At 47.2% G+C, this 17,943-nt stretch overlaps 1 protein-coding gene across 4 annotated transcripts in view; it reads left to right on the top strand.

The window, feature by feature from the left end:
- LOC135019305 (serine/threonine-protein phosphatase 2A regulatory subunit B'' subunit beta-like) overlaps positions 1 to 17,943 on the top strand; it is a 217,941-nt gene that overhangs the window by 178,166 nt on the left and 21,832 nt on the right. For all 4 annotated transcript variants that reach the window (XM_063953091.1, XM_063953089.1, XM_063953090.1 and 1 more), the window contains 3 exons: positions 5,990 to 6,093; positions 7,245 to 7,347; positions 8,178 to 8,252. In XM_063953091.1, coding sequence (XP_063809161.1) covers positions 5,990 to 6,093; positions 7,245 to 7,347; positions 8,178 to 8,252 — 282 coding nt within the window. The remainder of the gene's footprint in view (positions 1 to 5,989; positions 6,094 to 7,244; positions 7,348 to 8,177; positions 8,253 to 17,943) is intronic.

Genomic DNA, 17,943 nt, shown 5'->3' with positions numbered 1-17,943 from the left:
TCCCTCTATGCCCCTCCTCCAGACCTCAGTTAGAATCTGTGCCCGGAAGGAGCTGGGTGCATTTTAGTGAGCTCTCCTGAGCTTGCTATTAAGAAAGTATTTTAGTTAGGTTTTTTTTATTTTCAGAGAGCTTCTGCTGGCAACAGACTCTCTGCTACGTGGGACTGAGGGGAGAGAAGCAAACCTACTAACTGCGGCTAGGTTGCGCTTCTTAGGCTACTGGACACCATTAGCTCTTGAGGGATCGAACACAGGAACTTAACCTTGGTCGTCCGTTCCCGGAGCCGCGCCGCCGTCCCCCTCGCAGAGCCAGAAGACAGAAGCCGGCGGGTTGAAGCAAGAAGACGTCAAAATCGGCGGCAGAAGACTCCTGTCTAAATATGAGGTAGCGCACAGCACTGCAGCTGTGCGCCATTGCTACCACACTAACCCACACACTCCGGTCACTGTAGGGTGCAGGGGGGGGGGGCGGGGCGCCCTGGGCAGCAATTGAGTACCTCCTGGCAAAAAGCAGCATATATACAGCTGGGCACTGTAATATGCATGAGCCCCCGCCATTATTTTTACACAAAATCGCGGGACAGAAGCCCGCCGCTGAGGGGGCGGGGCTTCTTCCTCAGCACTCACCAGCGCCATTTTCTCTCCACAGTTCCGCTGAGAGGAAGCTCCCCAGGCTCTCCCCTGCAGAAGCACGATAGAAAAGGGTGAAAAAGAGAGAGGGCACATAAATTTGGCGTAAAAACAATATATACAGCAGCTACCGGGTTAACACTAAGTTACTGTGTGATTCCTGGGTCATATAGCGCTGGGGTGTGTGCTGGCATACTCTCTCTCTGTCTCTCCAAAGGGCCTTGTGGGGGAACTGTCATAAAATAGAGCATCCCCTGTGTGTGTGGTGTGTCGGTACGTGTGTGTCGACATGTCTGAGGTAAAAGGCTCCCCTAAGGAGGAGATAGAGCAAATATGTGTGAGAGAGGGTGTCTCTTTCGACAACGCCGACACCTGTTTGGATATGTGTAAGTGCTAAGGTGAATTTATTGCACAAAAGATTAGAGAACAGACAGGAAATCTTCCCATGTCTGTCCCTATGGCGCAGAGACCTTCAGAGTCTCTCAATGCTCACTATCCAAAATGATAAACACTGATATCGACACAGAGTTTGACTCCAGTGTCGACTACGATAATGCAAAGTTACAGCTAAAATGGCAGAAAAGTATTCAATATATGATTATTGTAATAAAAGATGATTTGCATATCACTGATGACTCATTTGTCCCTGACACAAGGATACACATGTTTAAGGGGAAGAAAGCTGAGGTAAATTTCCCTCCTCTCATGAGGAAAAAGAGCGCGAATCTCCAGACGAGACTGCAGCTTCCCACAAAGAATTCTCAGGCAGTATCCTTTCCCCACTAGGGCCAGGATGTGATGGGAATCTTCCCCTAGGGTGTCACGTTTGCCCAGAAGGTAGCCCTAGCTATTCTCAGGGATCCTGCAGATAGCGTGCACATTCTGGTACACTACTCAGACCGGCGATTGTGTCGGCATGGGTTTATAGCGCTGTGGCGGCGTGGACAGGTACCTTATCAGCAGAAATTGAGACCCTAGTATGTATGTATGTATGTATGTATATATATATATATATATATATATATATATAATAGAGAGAGACATATATAGAGATATGTATATATATTAAAGATGCTGTCTTAAGAGATATATATAATCAAACATGCCCAAAGAGACATGAGTATACTGGGTCCTAGAGTCAAAGCTATGTCGATTTCTGCTTGACGTGTCCTGTAGAATATGCAATGGACAGATGATGCCAACTTAAGATGCATATGGAAGGCTGAGGATTGTGTGGAGAAGGGTTCTCGGACCTGGTCTCCACGGCTATAGCTGGTAATTCGGATATTTTGCCTTATATTCCTGCACAGCCTAGGAAAGCACGTCATTATCAAATGCAGCTTTTCGAACAAAGAAACAAGAAAGTCCGAGATGCGTCCTTTCTTGCCAGAGGCGGGGCCAGAGGAAAGAAGCTGCACAACACAGCTAGTTCCCAGGAACAGAAGTCCTCCCCGGCCTCTATGAAAATCCACTGCATGTCGCTGGGGCTCCACAGACGGAGCTAGGCCCGGTGGGGGCGCGCTTTCGTAAGTTCTGCAACAAGTGGGTTCACTCCCTGTTAGATCCCTGGGCAATAGATATTGTGTCTCAGGGATACAAGCTGGACTTTGAGAAGATGCCTCCTCACTGACGGCCCTGCCTGCTTCCCCCCACGAGAGGGAAACAGGGTTAACAGCAATTCACAAATTGTATCTTCAACAGGTGGTGGTCAAGGTTCCCCTCCTTCGACAAGGAGGGGGTTATTATTCGACCATGTGGTAGTCCCGAAACCAGACGGTTCGGTCAGACCCATATTGAATTTAAAATCCCTGAACATATACCTGAAAAGGATCAAGTTCAAGATGGAATCGCTAAGAGCGGTCATTACAAGCCTGAAAGGGGGAGATTTTATCGTGACTCGGGACATAAAGGAGGATACCTTCATGTCCCCATTTATCCACCTCATCAGGCGTACCTCAGAATTGCGGTACGGGATTGTCATTACCAATTTCAGACGTTGCCGTTTGGTCTCTCCACGGCCCCGAGAATATTCACCAAGGTAATGGCGGAAATGATGGTGCTCCTGCGGAAGCAAGGTGTCACTATTATCACGTACTTGGACGATCTCCTCATAAAAGCGAGATCAAGAGAGTCGCTGAACAGCGTATCACTTTCTCTGGAAGTGTAATGGCAACACGGCTGGATTCTATATATTCCAAAGTCGCAGTTGGTTCCTACAGCTCATCTGCCTCTCCTGGCATGATCCTTGACACAGACCAGAAAAGGGTTTATTTCCCGATAGAGAGAGCTCAGGAGCTCGTGACACTGGTCAGGAATCTATTAAAACCAAAACAGGTGTGAGTGCATCACTGCACTCGAGTCCTGGGAAGGATGGTGGCATCATACGAGGCCATTCCTTTCGGCAGGTTCCATGAGAGGACCTTCTAATGGGACTTACTGGACAAAGTGGTCCGGATCACATCTTTAGATGCATCGGTTAATCACCCTATCCCCCGGGGCCAGGGTGTCTCTCCGGTGGTGGCTGCAGAGTACTCACCTTCTCGAGGGCCGCAGGTTCGGCATTCAGGATTGGGTCCTGGTGACCACGGATGCAAGCCTCCGAGGGTGGGGGGCAGTCACTCAGGGAATAAGTTTCCAAGGGCTGTGGTCAAGTCAGGAGACTTGCCTTCACATCAATATCCTGGAACTAAGGGCCATATACAACGCCCTAAGTCAAGCGGAGACCCTGCTTCGCAACCAATCGGTGCTGATCCAATCAGACAACATCACCGCAGTGGCTCATGTAAACAGCCAAGGCGGCACAAGGAGCAGGGAGGCGATGGCGGAAGCCACCAGAATTCTTCGATGGGCGGAGAATCGCGTACGAGCACTGTCAGCAGTGTTCATTCCGGGAGTGGACAACTGGGAAGCAGACTTCCTCAGCAGGCACGACCTCCACCCGGGAGAGGGGGGACTACATCAAGAAGTCTTCGCGCAGATTGTAGGTCGGTGGGAACTGCCACAGGTGGACATGATGGCATCCCGCCTCAACAAAAAGCTACAGAGGTATTGCGCCAGGTCAAGAGACTTTCAGGCGATAGCTGTAGACGCACTGGTGACACTGTGGATGTTCCAGTCGGTTTATGCGTTTCCTCCTCTTCCTCTCTTACCCAAGGTGCTGAGAATCCTAAGGAAAAGAGGAGTGAGAACAATACTCATTGTTCCGGATTGGCCAAGAAGGACTTGGTATCCAGAGCTGCAAGAAATGCTCACAGAGGACCCATGGCCTCTGCCTCTAGGGCAGGATCTGTTGCAGTAGGGACCTTGTATGTTCCAAGACTTACCGCAGCTGCGTTTGACGGCATTGCGGTTGAACGCCGGATCCTAGTAGAAAAAAGGGATTCCGGATGAGGTTATTCCTACGCTGATAAAGGCTAGGAAGGACGTGACGGCTAAACATTATCACCGTATACGGCGAAAATATGTTGCTGGGTGTGAGGCCAGGAATGCCTCTACAGAGGAATTCCAGCTGGGCCGTTTCCTTCACTTCCTACAGTCGGGAGTGACTTTGGGCCTAGAATTGGGGTCCATTAAGGTCCAGATTTCGGCCCTATCCATTTTCTTTCATAAAAAACTAGCTTCTCTACCTGAAGTTCAGACGTTTGTAAAGGGAGTGCTGCATATTCAGCCCCCTTTTGTGCCACCAGTGGCACCTTGGGCTCTTAACGTGGTGTTGAGTTTCCTGAAATCTCACTGGTTTGAGCCGCTTAAGACCATGGAGTTAAAATATCTCACGTGGAAAGTGGTCATGCTATTGGCCTTAGCTTCGGCTAGGCGTCTGTCAGAATTGGCGGCTTTGTCATGTAAAAGCCCCTATCTGGTTTTCCATATGGACAGGGCAGAATTACGGACTCGTCCGCAATTTCTGCCAAAGGTGGTGTCATCTTTTCATTTGAACCAACCTATTGTGGTGCCTGCGGCTACTCGTGACTTGGAGGATTCCAAGTTACTAGATGTAGTCAGGGCTTTGAAGATTTATGTAGCCAGAACGGCTGGAGTCAGGAAAACTGACTCGCTGTTTATCCTGTATGCATCCAACAAGCTGGGTGCTCCTGCTTCAAAGCAAACTATTGCTCGCTGGATCTGTAACACGATTCAGCAGGCTCATTCTGCGGCTGGCTTGCCTCCTCCAAAATCAGTAAAAGCCCATTCCACAAGGAAGGTGGGCTCCTCTTGGGCGGCTGCCCGAGGGGTCTCGGCATTACAGCTTTGCCGAGCAGCTACTTGGTCGGGTTCAAACACTTTTGCAAAGTTCTATAAGTTTGCTACCCTGGCTGAGGAGGACCTTGTGTTTGCTCATTCGGTGCTGCAGAGTCATCCGCACTCTCCCGCCCGTTTGGGAGCTTTGGTATAATCCCCATGGTCCTTACGGAGTCCCCAGCATCCACTAGGACGTTAGAGAAAATAAGATTTTACTCACCGGTAAATCTATTTCTCGTAGTCCGTAGTGGATGCTGGGCGCCCGTCCCAAATGCGGACTTCTTCTGCAATACTTGTATATAGTTATTGCTTAAATAAGGGTTATGTTATGGTTGCATCAGGTTTGTCTGATGCTCTGTTGTTCATACTGTTGACTGGGTATGTTATCACAAGTTGTACAGTGTGATTGGTGTGGCTGGTATGAGTCTTACCCTGGATTTCAAAATCCTTTCCTTGTAATGTCAGCTCTTCCGGGCACAGTTTCCTTAACTGAGGTCTGGAGGAGGGGCATAGAGGGAGGAGCCAGTGCACACCAGTAGTACTAAATCTTTCTTAGAGTGCCCAGTCTCCTGCAGAGCCCGTCTATTCCCCATGGTCCTTACGGAGTCCCCAGCATCCACTACGGACTACGAGAATAGATTTACCGGTGAGTAAAATCTTATATTTTCTCTCCCATCGATGGCAAAACTATTCAACATCGTAAGCCATCGATGATTAGAAGTCATTGATGGTCGATGGCCATTCCCTACGTCCGTCTCCCTGCTCCAGGCCCCGACACCAGGCTCCGGGTCCCCTTGTTGCAGCACTTCATTCCGGCTCCCCCTGCTTGCAGCCCCTCCGCTTCCCGACTCCCTGCTTCCTCCTACCTGTGCATGCTTGTTGCGCACTCGTCACTTCCGGTTAGCGGACCTCCGTATCTCAGTCAGCATCTTCACAAGCTATAACGATCACTAGACATGTTATGTATGTATGTACTATGTATAATGTCCATGTTAACATTCTTCAAGCTGTTTTAATGGTGCCTGCAACCTAAAAGGAGTTTGAGGGAATGGTATTTGAGAAGTCTGTTCCAGTATAGTGTAGCAGTCATGTATTTACATATATTTGTTTCTCTTTCAAGGCTTGTGATTGTCCTCTTTACTGGAAAGCACCATTGTTCCATGCAGCTGGTGGAGACAGGACTGGACATGTGTCTGTTCACAAGTTTGTGGCTATGTGGAGAAAGTGAGTGCTTCTGAACAGGCATTTGATGTGTTGCTTTAGGAATTACTGACAGCGTTGCTTGCATCTGCGTTTAGCACCAGTAAAGGTGCATACACACTGGGCGTTTTTGCCCAGCGTGTATGCACAGCTATGATCGTGAACATCGCTGATGGGAAAATAGCTTAGTGCTTATTCCCTGTGCCCAGTGATGTTTACTGAGGGGTGAAGCACTTTCCACAGTAGGAAACTGGGAAGTGCTGCTCTCTGCTGTTCAAACAGCCTGACGAACAGCGGCAGCCAGCGATGATGCGGGAGCGCGTATCAGTGCTCATCACCCGTCCATACACACTGGCAGAGTTTGAGCTCAAAGTGGCTCAGAATGCCAAAAGTGAGCTACTTTGACCTCAAAATCTCCCAGTATGCATGGGCCTTTAATGTCTATGCAAAGTGTTTATATCCTCCACTAACAATGAGCTTAAGCCTAAACTCTTGTGAATTCCTGTGTTCCCAACACTTTGCTAATAATATAGTCCGTTACGAAATGTAGCGTAGATGGAGAAATTCTAAATTTCTTATTCTTGCTGAGTGAAACCGTATTTCATTATTTATTACCAGTTAGAAAGCAATGACTTTAACAAATCCAATGGCAAGCAGAAGGTATCGCTGGGTAACTTGCCAAGTGGAGGCATTAGGCACAAGGTGTTTTTGTTTTTTTCTCCATTGATTCCCCACTCACTTGCCTTCATTCATTCTTGCCCCCATGAATTTCTATGAAATAGGCTTATTTCCTATACATTAGTAGTGATTCCAAGCTATTAACCTACAGCTTTTCTGGATTTTCAATGATCTGATACTGGTAAGGGATCGAAGTAGTCGGACTAAGCGTTACAGCATTTATGTCCGATAGATGGAGCTATAGCATAACTGAAAAAAAAGTGACTTTGCTGGTTACCTCCTTCTTCTTTCTTTTTTTTTTTTGTGATGGAACCCAGTAGGGAGGTGCGAATTGCAGCAGACTAACCAAATATAAGGAATGCTGTACATCAATTTCATGTAGCTGCCAGGATCACTTATTTCTATAAGGAATTATTCTAGCTGTCTTCTTATTTAAGGTGTGTGTTTTACAATGTTATGTTCATACAAGATGATGTATTGTTTGTTGCGCGTTCTAGGATCTTGCAGACCTGTCATGATGATGCTGCAAAGTTCATGCAGCTCTTGGCCAGACCAGGCTGTAGCTATTTGGAGCAGGAGGACTTCATTCCATTTTTACAAGTAAGCATTTACGCTTCAAAGTATATACATTTGTGCCATTCAAAGTTAAAATGTGCCCTCCTCAATGATCAGCACCCTGCCCTAAAAATATCCTAGATTGAACGCTAGAAAGTGCTATCCCCTCGGCCTTGCTCCTCCCCCTGACGTCAGAGGTCCTTTTAGTCCACTTGGTTCTAGCATATACCATATAAATTCATGACTGCAGTACATCTTAATACATTTTTTGCAGTATTGTAGCAACTAAATGTGCAAGGGGACATGAGAGAGATTAAGTGTAGTAGTTGCCCAAAGCAACCAATTGGCTCTTAACTGCTCGATAAATGCATTAGAAGCTGAGCTGATTGTCTGCTCCACTTTGAAACTCTCCAAGACTTGATAAATCTCCCCCTAAAGCTTTACTACTTTATAATGTGTACTTAACTGGTTTTGAACAGAGAACTGATGCAACACAGGGAGAACATATAGATAGCACACTGCATAGTCCCCTCATGAGTAGAATAAATCACTTTCAATACCGAAGGAGCCGTGTTTATCTTGGCTTCTCTGCTGCGCCTAGGTACACCATGGTTTGTTAGCATAAACCCTTCATCTATTGTTCTCAGCTGCAATACAATACAGAGAGAACAATATATCAGGGGATTTAGTCATTACAGCAGGGGATTAAGTCTGACTTCCCTGGCTCAATTAATCCTATTAAAGGCCAAGATAAAGATGGCTCCATCTGTACGTGTGTGTTTTCTACAAAGTATCTCTTACATGTAAACATGGTTGTCGGCTTCAGCTGGGACTCCTCTGTTATGTAAGGTAATATATTTTCTCTCTTTTTATAGGATGTTGTGAACACTCATCCACATCTAACTTTTTTGCGAGAAGCCTCAGAATTCCATTCCCGCTACATCACCACAGTAAGTAGTCAATTCTTCTATGCTCAGTGAGCAAAAATGGCTCGGGAGAACCCTGCTAATGAGAGCTCACATTCCAAATGAAATAGGGCACAGCTGAAACAAAAGGAGCAAGTGTGGGCATCAGTGGTAATTGAGTCAGTTGTGTGGGCGCATTAGTGCGAGTAGGGTAATCGCTGTAACATTGTATGCAGATAAGTTGCAGTCGCACGCAGAATAATGGCATGCCACGTATCATTTTAATCAACAGAGTCTGCTTGTGCGTCTTATTCGGATCATTATGCAAAAACACACATTTTCGGTTAAAAATGCACAAACTGACATCCAGCATTAGTAAACGCGCTCATGACTAGACGAGACTAGAAGGGCTGTTTAATGTGACTTTAGCAAGAAGGTAGGAGGACACATCTGTATGCTCCAAGTACTGCATGTAAATTAGCCAGTTTAGCTCCTCATGTGTTTATGCTTTTCTTGTGGGGCTGAGCTGTCGTAATTATATGCAGTGATTTGGAGACTACTACTAATGCTTATGGACTAGACCAGCAATTGTATGTATGTTCTTTATGAAGTGAAATTACAGTACTGATAACTACTTGGAGTATGTCGAATATATAACTAATCTATTAAAATTGGATATATTTATTACAAGTTTTGAACGGTTTATAATTACTGGACTCTCACAAACAATATATAAAGCCACGGGAATTAAGTGCCTTATGCAAAATATGTGGCGCTGATCTGGCTTAATTACATGTAGTTATCTGGAACATAATCTAATGCTAATGGAATAGTATCCAGCAATTGAGAACACTAATCACTTGGTTTGTATGGATGTATACATCAATTGAAAGTAAAAACTGTAATCACTTAGACTATGTATGATACAAAATTAATCTGCTGAAGATTTAATTTTGGACTGTTTTATATTTACTGGATTCTAACAACTAATATTTAAAGACACTGAATCTAAAGGTGCATACACACGGTGAGGTTCGGGCTAACCCCAATTCTCACTGTGCGATAGGGACTAGGTCGGTATCGCAAGCATATAATGACTGTGCTTTGTCCGATTTTGGCTAAGTGTCAATTTTGACTTTCTTTTCTATGAGATAGTCAAAATTGACTTGCCTGCACAGTCTATCTAGGCTTGCGATACCGACCGTGCATCGGGATCGCAAGGTGACTTTCACCTTGCGATCTGCACTAACTTTCCTTACGATTTTGACTATATAGTCAAAATTGTAAGAAAATCTCACCGTGTGTACACACCTTAAGTGTCTCATGCAATTATTTACATTGTGACTATGCTAATCTATTAGCTACTTAAATGTTGTATGGCTTTTTTTTTTTTTTTGTAATCACACAATATAGCAATATGCGTTCAACTTGCAGTAACATTTAATGAAATAACATAAAGAACAAGTAAGGAAGAGGGATGGAGAAGACCAAAGGGTCAGAGTACATTAATGTACAAATACGTAAAGGTAGGCATGTAAGTAATTGGGCCAACAGAGTACCCACTGTGACTAAATCTTGACTAAAACGAAGCAAAAGAAATAGACTAACGTGACTTTTTAAACCAAGTACAATTCTAAGTAAGCGACTAATTAAATTGAAAATCCTTGTCAAAATGAACACTGCTTAGTGGCCCATCACATAACTTTTCCCAGAGGCAATGTCCCCATGGTGAAGATGGAATAATGCTAAGAGGATCTGGGTATACATGAATCCCTGATGTCCTGGAAATGAACACACAATGACATAGCTGTGCACATGCCCAGAAAATGTGCTAGAGATCTCCCACCTGACCACAGTTATGCCAGCATTGACTAGAGGCAGAAGGCCATATGTTGTGCAGCCTATCGAGGGACAGGTACAACCGATGGCTACGTTTATAAAACTTAGCATGAAATACACATTTAGAGAAGGTGATGCAATATGTTTTATAATTGGTTTTAAGTATATATGCTAAATATAATTTTTTTGTTAAAATCTATCTGGGCAGACATATCTTCCTATAGCTTTTTTTAATGTTATGTTAATTGGAGAATTTCAGTAATCACTGAAAGTGGAAGACGTAGTTTCTCCAGTTTGATTCATTGTCCATTAAGATCAAGCGCTTAGGGGTGGTTTTACATTTTGTATATCCAAGTTTTATTCTATTGTCCACACGGGTGTGATACCTAATGCCGGTGGTCGTGATACCTGTAGTCACATGACCGGACACCGCATTTCGACTTCTAGAATGCTGACAGGTGATGGGGTAACTACTTTTACCCCTCCACTTCCCCCTACCCTAACCCACCTGGGCTGGCGGCTACGGCTAAGATAGTGGGGGTGGAGGCTAGGGTTAAGACTCTGGGGGAAGGGGGGGGGAGTTAGCAGCTACGGTTTCCCTGGCCCCTAACCCTCACACTTACCTTCGGGATGTTGGTGGTCAGTATTCCGGTGCCAGGATTCCGTTTGGCGATGGGATTTCAGCGTCTGTCACATGACCGCCGGGATGCTGACTGCATCTTGTCCACATAGCTTTGGAACTTATTTGTCCGAGACTGCAGTAGCTTATAAATTAGGTAACAGCAAAAAAATATCTTCGAAAAGAGAGCGGGGTTTCAAAATCCTTTCCACACAGTTAATGATGAGAGCAGCTTGGCTCATTTTATGAACTAACTCCATATTTCTCCATACTTAATGTTTCCCTATTTTCGCTTTTAAAGTTTCTATGTTATCTAGAGGTACTTATTGCAAATAGAAGTATAATTCCATGTTTCAAAGATGGTTTATTGTAGCTTCCATTCACATTGTTAAATGCTTCTGTCTGCGTGTATCTGAGGCACTACTGTACATACAGAATTCTAGCTACATATAAATGTAGGCAGGGATGGACTGGAGCCAGAAATCGGCCCTGGCAAGTGTGTGCACGCCGTGAAAGGGGGCGAGCTGCGAATCAGGGTGGTGTGGACTCGCAGCACGCCCCCATTTCCATGGAGACTGACAGGGGCACAAGTCATGGCACACAGGGGCGTGCCATGAGTCAGGGGGCGTGGACTTGCGGCACATCTTAATTTCTCTGACGTCCTAGTGGATGCTGGGTACTCCGTAAGGACCATGGGGAATAGACGGGCTCCGCAGGAGACTGGGCACTCTAAAGAAAGATTTAGGTCTACCTGGTGTGCACTGGCTCCTCCCCCTATGACCCTCCTCCAAGCCTCAGTTAGATTTCTGTGCCCGGCCGAGCTGGATGCACACTAGGGGCTCTCCTGAGCTCCTAGAAAGAAAGTATAGTTTAGGTTTTTTATTTTCAGTGAGACCTGCTGGCAACAGGCTCACTGCATCGAGGGACTAAGGGGAGAAGAAGCGAACCTACCTAAGTGGTGGTAGCTTGGGCTTCTTAGGCTACTGGACACCATTAGCTCCAGAGGGATCGAACACAGGACCCGACCTCGTCGTCCGTTCCCGGAGCCGCGCCGCCGTCCCCCTTACAGAGCCAGAAGCAAGAAGGTGGTCCAGAAAATCGGCGGCTGAAGACTTCTGTCTTCTCCAAGGTAGCGCACAGCACTGCAGCTGTGCGCCATTGCTCCTCATGCACACCACACACTGCGGTCACTGATGGGTGCAGGGCGCTGGGGGGGGGGGCGCCCTGAGCAGCAATACTAACACCTTGGCTGGCAAACTGGCACCATATATAGCCCCAGGGGCTATATAGGTGCTTTTTTAACCCCTGCCAGAACTTTTACATTAGCGGGAGAAAGCCCGCCGAAAAAGGGGCGGAGCCATCTCCCTCAGCACACTGGCGCCATTTTTCCCTCACAGCTTCGCTGGAAGGAAGCTCCCTGGCTCTCTCCTGCAGTCCTGCACTACAGAAAAGGGTAAAAAAGAGAGGGGGGGCACAAATTAGGCGCAGTATAACTATATTTATGCAGCTATAAAGGGAAAACACACTTCTATAGGTAATATCCCTGTGATATATAGCGCTCTGGTGTGTGCTGGCATACTCTCCCTCTCTCTCCCCAAAGGGCTTTGTGGGGTCCTGTCCTCTGTAAGAGCATTCCCTGTGTGTCTGCTGTGTGTCGGTACTGCTGTGTCGACATGTATGAGGAGGAAAATGATGTGGAGGCGGAGCAAATGCCTGTGAATGTGATGTCACCCCCTGCGGGGTCGACACCTGTGTGGCTGGACTTATGGAAGGAATTGCGTGAAAGTGTCAACTCCTTACACAAAAGGTTTGACGACATAGGACAGCCGGCTACACAGCTTGTGCCTGTTCCAGCGTCTCAAATGTCATCAGGGGCTTTAAAACGCCCGCTAACTCAGGTGACAGATACAGACGTCGACACGGATACCGACTCCAGTGTCGACGATGATGAGACAAGTGTACCCTCCAATAGGTCCACCCGTTACATGATTGAGGCAATGAAAAATGTTTTACGCATTTCTGATAATACCCCAGGTACCACAAAAAAGGGTATTATGTTTAGTGAGAAACTACCAGTAGTTTTTTCCTGCATCTGATAAAATTAAATGAGGTGTGTGAGGAAGCGTGGACTTCCCCTGATAAGAAATTGATAATTTCAAAACGATTATTGGCAGCGTACCCTTTCCCGTTAGAGGATAGGTCACGTTGGGAAACACCCCCTAGGGTAGATAAGGCGCTGACACGCTTATCAAAGAAGGTGGCACTACCGTCTCCGGATACGGCCACCCTGAAGGAACCTGCTGATAGAAAGCAGGAGGCTACCCTAAAAGCTATTTACACACACACGGGCATTATATTACGACCAGCGATTGCATCAGCTTGGATGTGCAGTGCTGCTGCTGCGTGGTCAGATTCCCTGTCAGATAATATCAATACCATGGATAGGGACAATATTTTCCTGACGATTGAGCATATAAAAGATGCAGTCTTATACATGCGTGATGCACAGAGGGATATTTGCCGGCTGGCATCAAGAGTAAGCGCTATGTCCATTGCCGCCAGAAGGGGGTTATGGACTCGGCAATGGGCTGGCGATGCCGACTCAAAGCGGCACATGGAGGTTTTGCCCTATAAGGGGGTGGAACTGTTTGGGGATGGTCTTTCGGACCTCGTGTCCACAGCTACTGCTGGGAAATCGACCTTTTTGCCACAGGCTGCCCCACAGCAAAAGAAAGCACCGTATTATCAGGTACAGTCCTTTCGGCCCCAGAAAAGCAAGAGGGCTAGAGGCTCATCCTTTCTGCCGAGAGGCAAAGGTAGAGGAAAAAAGCTGCAACACACAGCTAGTTCCCAAGAGCAGAAGTCCTCCCCTGCGTCCGGTAAGTCCACAGCATGACGCTGGGGCTGCTCAGGCGGACCCGGGTACGGTGGGGGCCCGTCTCAAAAATTTCAGCACACAGTGGGCTCTCTCACAGGTGGATCCCTGGGTCCTTCAAGTAGTACTTCAGGGGTACAGACTGGAATTCGAGACGTCTCCCCCCCCCCCCCCCCCCCCGCCGTTTCCTAAAATCTGCCTTACCGGCAACTCCCTCTGCCAGGGAGACAGTGTTGGTGGCTATTCAAAAACTGTATTCACAGCAAGTGATTGTCAAGGTACCCCTCCTTCAGCAAGGAAAGGGTTACTATTCCACAATGTTTGTGGTACCGAAACCGGACGGTTCGGTGAGACCCATCTTAAATTTAAAATCCTTGAACACTTATATCAAAAGGTTCAAGTTCAAGATGGAATCGCTCAGGGCGGTTATTGCGAGCCTGGAGGAGGGGGGACTACATGGTCTCCCTGGACATCAAGGATGCGTACCTACATGTCCCCATTTACCCTCCTCACCAGGAGTACCTCAGATTTGTGGTACAGGACTGTCACTATCAGTTCCAGACGCTGCCGTTTGGGTTATCCACGGCACCGAGGGTCTTTACCAAGGTAATGGCCGAAATGCTGATACTCCTTCGCAAGAAAGGAGTTTCAATTATCCCGTACTTGGACGATCTCCTGATAAAGGCGAGGTCCAAGGAACAGTTGATAGTAGGGGTAGCACTTGCTCGGGACGTGCTACAACAGCACGGCTGGATTCTCAATATTCCAAAGTCACAGCTGGTCCCGACGACACGTCTTCTGTTCCTGGGAATGATTCTGGACACAGACCAGAAAAGAGTGTTTCTTCCAGTGGAAAAAGCCGAGGAGTTGTCATCTCTAGTCAGAGACATCCTAAAACCGGGACAGGTGTCGGTACATCAATGCACACGAGTCCTGGGAAAGATGGTAGCTTCGTACGAGGAAATTCCATTCGGAAGGTTCCACGCAAGGACTTTCCAGTGGGACCTGTTGGACAAATGGTCCGGGTCCCATCTCCAGATAAAACAGCGGATAACCCTATCGGCAAGAACCAAGGTGTCGCTGCTGTGGTGGCTGCAGACGGCTCATCTACTAGAGGGCCGCAGATTCGGAATACAGGACTGGGTCCTGGTGACCACGGACGCCAGCCTTCGGGGCTGGGGGGCAGTCACACAGGGAAGAAATTTCCAAGGACTATGGTCAAATCAGGAGATTTCACTTCACATAAATATTCTGGAGCTAAGGGCCATTTACAATGCCCTAAGTCAAGCAAGACCCCTGCTTCAGAACGGGCCGGTGCTGATCCAGTCAGACAACATCACGGCGGTCGCCCATGTAAACAGACAGGGCGGCACAAGAAGCAGGAGGGCAATGGCAGAAGCCACAAGGATTCTCCGATGGGCAGAGAATCATGTGTTAGCACTGACAGCAGTATTCATTCCGGGAGTGGACAACTGGGAAGCAGACTTCCTCAGCAGGCACGACCTCCACCCGGGAGAATGGGGACTTCATCCAGAAGTTTTCCGAATGCTGGTCAACCGTTGGGAAAAACCACAGGTGGACATGATGGCGTCCCGCCTAAACAAAAAGCTAAAAAGGTATTGCGCCAGGTCAAGGGACCCTCAGGCGATCGCTGTGGACGCTCTAGTGACACCGTGGGTGTACCAGTCGGTTTATGCGTTTCCTCCTCTGCCCCTCATACCCAAGGTACTGAGAATAATAAGAAGGCGAGGAGTGAGAACTATTCTCGTGGCTCCGGATTGGCCAAGAAGGACTTGGTACCCGGAACTTCGAGAGATGCTTGCAGAGGACCCTTGGCCTCTGCCGCTCAGACAAGACCTGCTGCAGCAGGGACCCTGTCTGTTCCAAGACTTACTGCGGCTGCGTTTGACGGCATGGCGGTTGAACGCCGGATCCTGAAGGAAAAAGGTATTCCGGAGGAAGTCATCCCTACCCTGATCAAAGCCAGGAAGGATGTCACCGCAAAGCATTATCACCGCATTTGGCGGAAATATGTTGCTTGGTGTGAGGCCAAGAAGGCCCCAACGGAGGAATTTCAACTGGGTTGTTTCTTACACTTCCTGCAAGCAGGTGTGACTTTGGGCCTCAAATTGGGGTCCATTAAGGTCCAGATCTTGGCCCTGTCTATTTTCTTCCAGAAAGAACTGGCTTCACTGCCTGAAGTTCAGACTTTTGTCAAGGGAGTCCTGCATATTCAGCCTCCTTTTGTGCCCCCAGTGGCACCTTGGGATCTCAATGTGGTCTTGGAATTTCTAAAATCACATTGGTTTGAGCCACTTAAGACTGTGGATTTAAAATATCTCACGTGGAAAGTGGTTATGTTGCTGGCTCTGGCTTCAGCCAGACGGGTGTCAGAATTGGCGGCTTTGTCCTGTAAAAGCCCCTATCTGATTTTCCATATGGATAGGGCAGAGTTGAGGACTCGTCCTCAGTTTCTCCCGAAGGTGGTGTCAGCTTTTCACTTGAACCAACCTATTGTGGTGCCTGCGGCTACTAGGGACTTGGAGGATTCCAAGTTTTCTGGACATAGTCAGGGCCCTAAAAATTTATGTTTCCAGGACGGCTGGAGTCAGGAAAACTGACTCGCTGTTTGTTCTATATGCACCCAACAAGCTGGGTGCACCTGCTTCTAAGCAGTCTATCGCGCGCTGGATTTGTAGCACTATTCAGCTGGCGCATTCTACGGTGGGACTACCGCAGCCTAAAAATGTGAAAGCCCATTCCACAAGGAAGGTGGGCTCATCTTGGGCGGCTGCCCGAGGGGTCTCGGCTTTACAACTTTGCCGAGCTGCTACTTGGTCAGGGGCAAACACGTTTGCAAAATTTTATAAATTTGATACCCTGGCTGAGGAGGACCTGGAGTTCTCTCATTCGGTGCTGCAGAGTCATCCGCACTCTCCCGCCCGTTTGGGAGCTTTGGTATAATCCCCATGGTCCTTACGGAGTACCCAGCATCCACTAGGACGTCAGAGAAAATAAGATTTTACTCACCGGTAAATCTATTTCTCGTAGTCCGTAGTGGATGCTGGGCGCCCATCCCAAGTGCGGATTGTCTGCAATACTTGTATATAGTTATTGTTACAAAAATCGGGTTGTTATTGCGAGCCATCTGTTCAGAGGCTCCATTGTTATCATACTGTTAACCGGGGTTCCTATCACGAGTTATATGGTGTGATTGGTGTGGCTGGTATGAGTCTTACCCGGGATTCAAAATCCTTCCTTATTGTGTCAGCTCTTCCGGGCACAGTGTCCTAACTGAGGCTTGGAGGAGGGTCATAGGGGGAGGAGCCAGTGCACACCAGGTAGACCTAAATCTTTCTTTAGAGTGCCCAGTCTCCTGCGGAGCCCGTCTATTCCCCATGGTCCTTACGGAGTACCCAGCATCCACTACGGACTACGAGAAATAGATTTACCGGTGAGTAAAATCTTATTTTCCATGGAGATGGGCGGGGGAGTGGCCACACCAGAGACCCAGAAGTTAAGCTGCGCGCGGCCTTCCCGGCTCTCTGTGTGACCGGACCACCAGCCCATCGGACCTTCTAGTATTTGTCGGAATTGTCAGATGGGCAGTCCGGCCCTGAATGTTGGATATTTCCTATTAATAGTACATGTCCCACGTGTAAGGGATGTGCTGCCTAATAATGATTAGCATGTGGAATGCAGCTGCAGTATGATTTCCATATTATTCATCCTTTTCCTTTGTTAAGTTAGGCACTTTGTTTATTTTGCATGGAGAATGGAAAATAAACTTCATTTATAATTTTGATGATTAACCCTATCAAGTGCACATGTTCCATACATATTTAATTTCTATAAAACAGCTGTCTGCTGCCATGATCCTTTTGAATAGCTGGAGAGAATTGCCGTTAGTTGCACTCCTTTCTAAGCTTCAGTGACTGGTATATGAACAGTGTAACTTCTATAGGACAGGATCCTGGTCTTTTGTCAACTCTGTCTAGGTCAACCACTTTTGGTCAACAGTAAGTATGTCGACATGGTTTCTAGGTCGACAGGGACTCTAGATCGACATGTTCTAGGTCGACATGAGTGTGTGTGTTTTTTTACTTTTTCATACTTTACGGATCCACGTGGACTACAATTGGGAATGGTAACCTGTGCCGGCAGCAGTAGCGGAGCAAGGCACCTTGCCCGATGCATTGCGAGGGACGCGGTGCACTAATTGGGGTTCCCGGTCACTGTACGGAGAAAACGACACCAAAAAAGTTTTTAAAAAAAAAACAAATGTCGACCTAGAAACCATATCGACCTACTTACTGTCGACCAATAGTGGCCGACCTAGACACTGTCGACATAAATCTGATCTACCTAACATACCACTCCCTTATAGGACAGTGGCAGGTAAT

This window comes from Pseudophryne corroboree, chromosome 2 (genome assembly GCF_028390025.1).
Source record: "Pseudophryne corroboree isolate aPseCor3 chromosome 2, aPseCor3.hap2, whole genome shotgun sequence".
In the NCBI taxonomy this organism is placed as follows: Eukaryota; Metazoa; Chordata; class Amphibia; order Anura; family Myobatrachidae; genus Pseudophryne; species Pseudophryne corroboree.
Note: the sequence above shows the minus strand (reverse complement) of the source record. Positions and strands in the feature narration are given on the sequence as shown.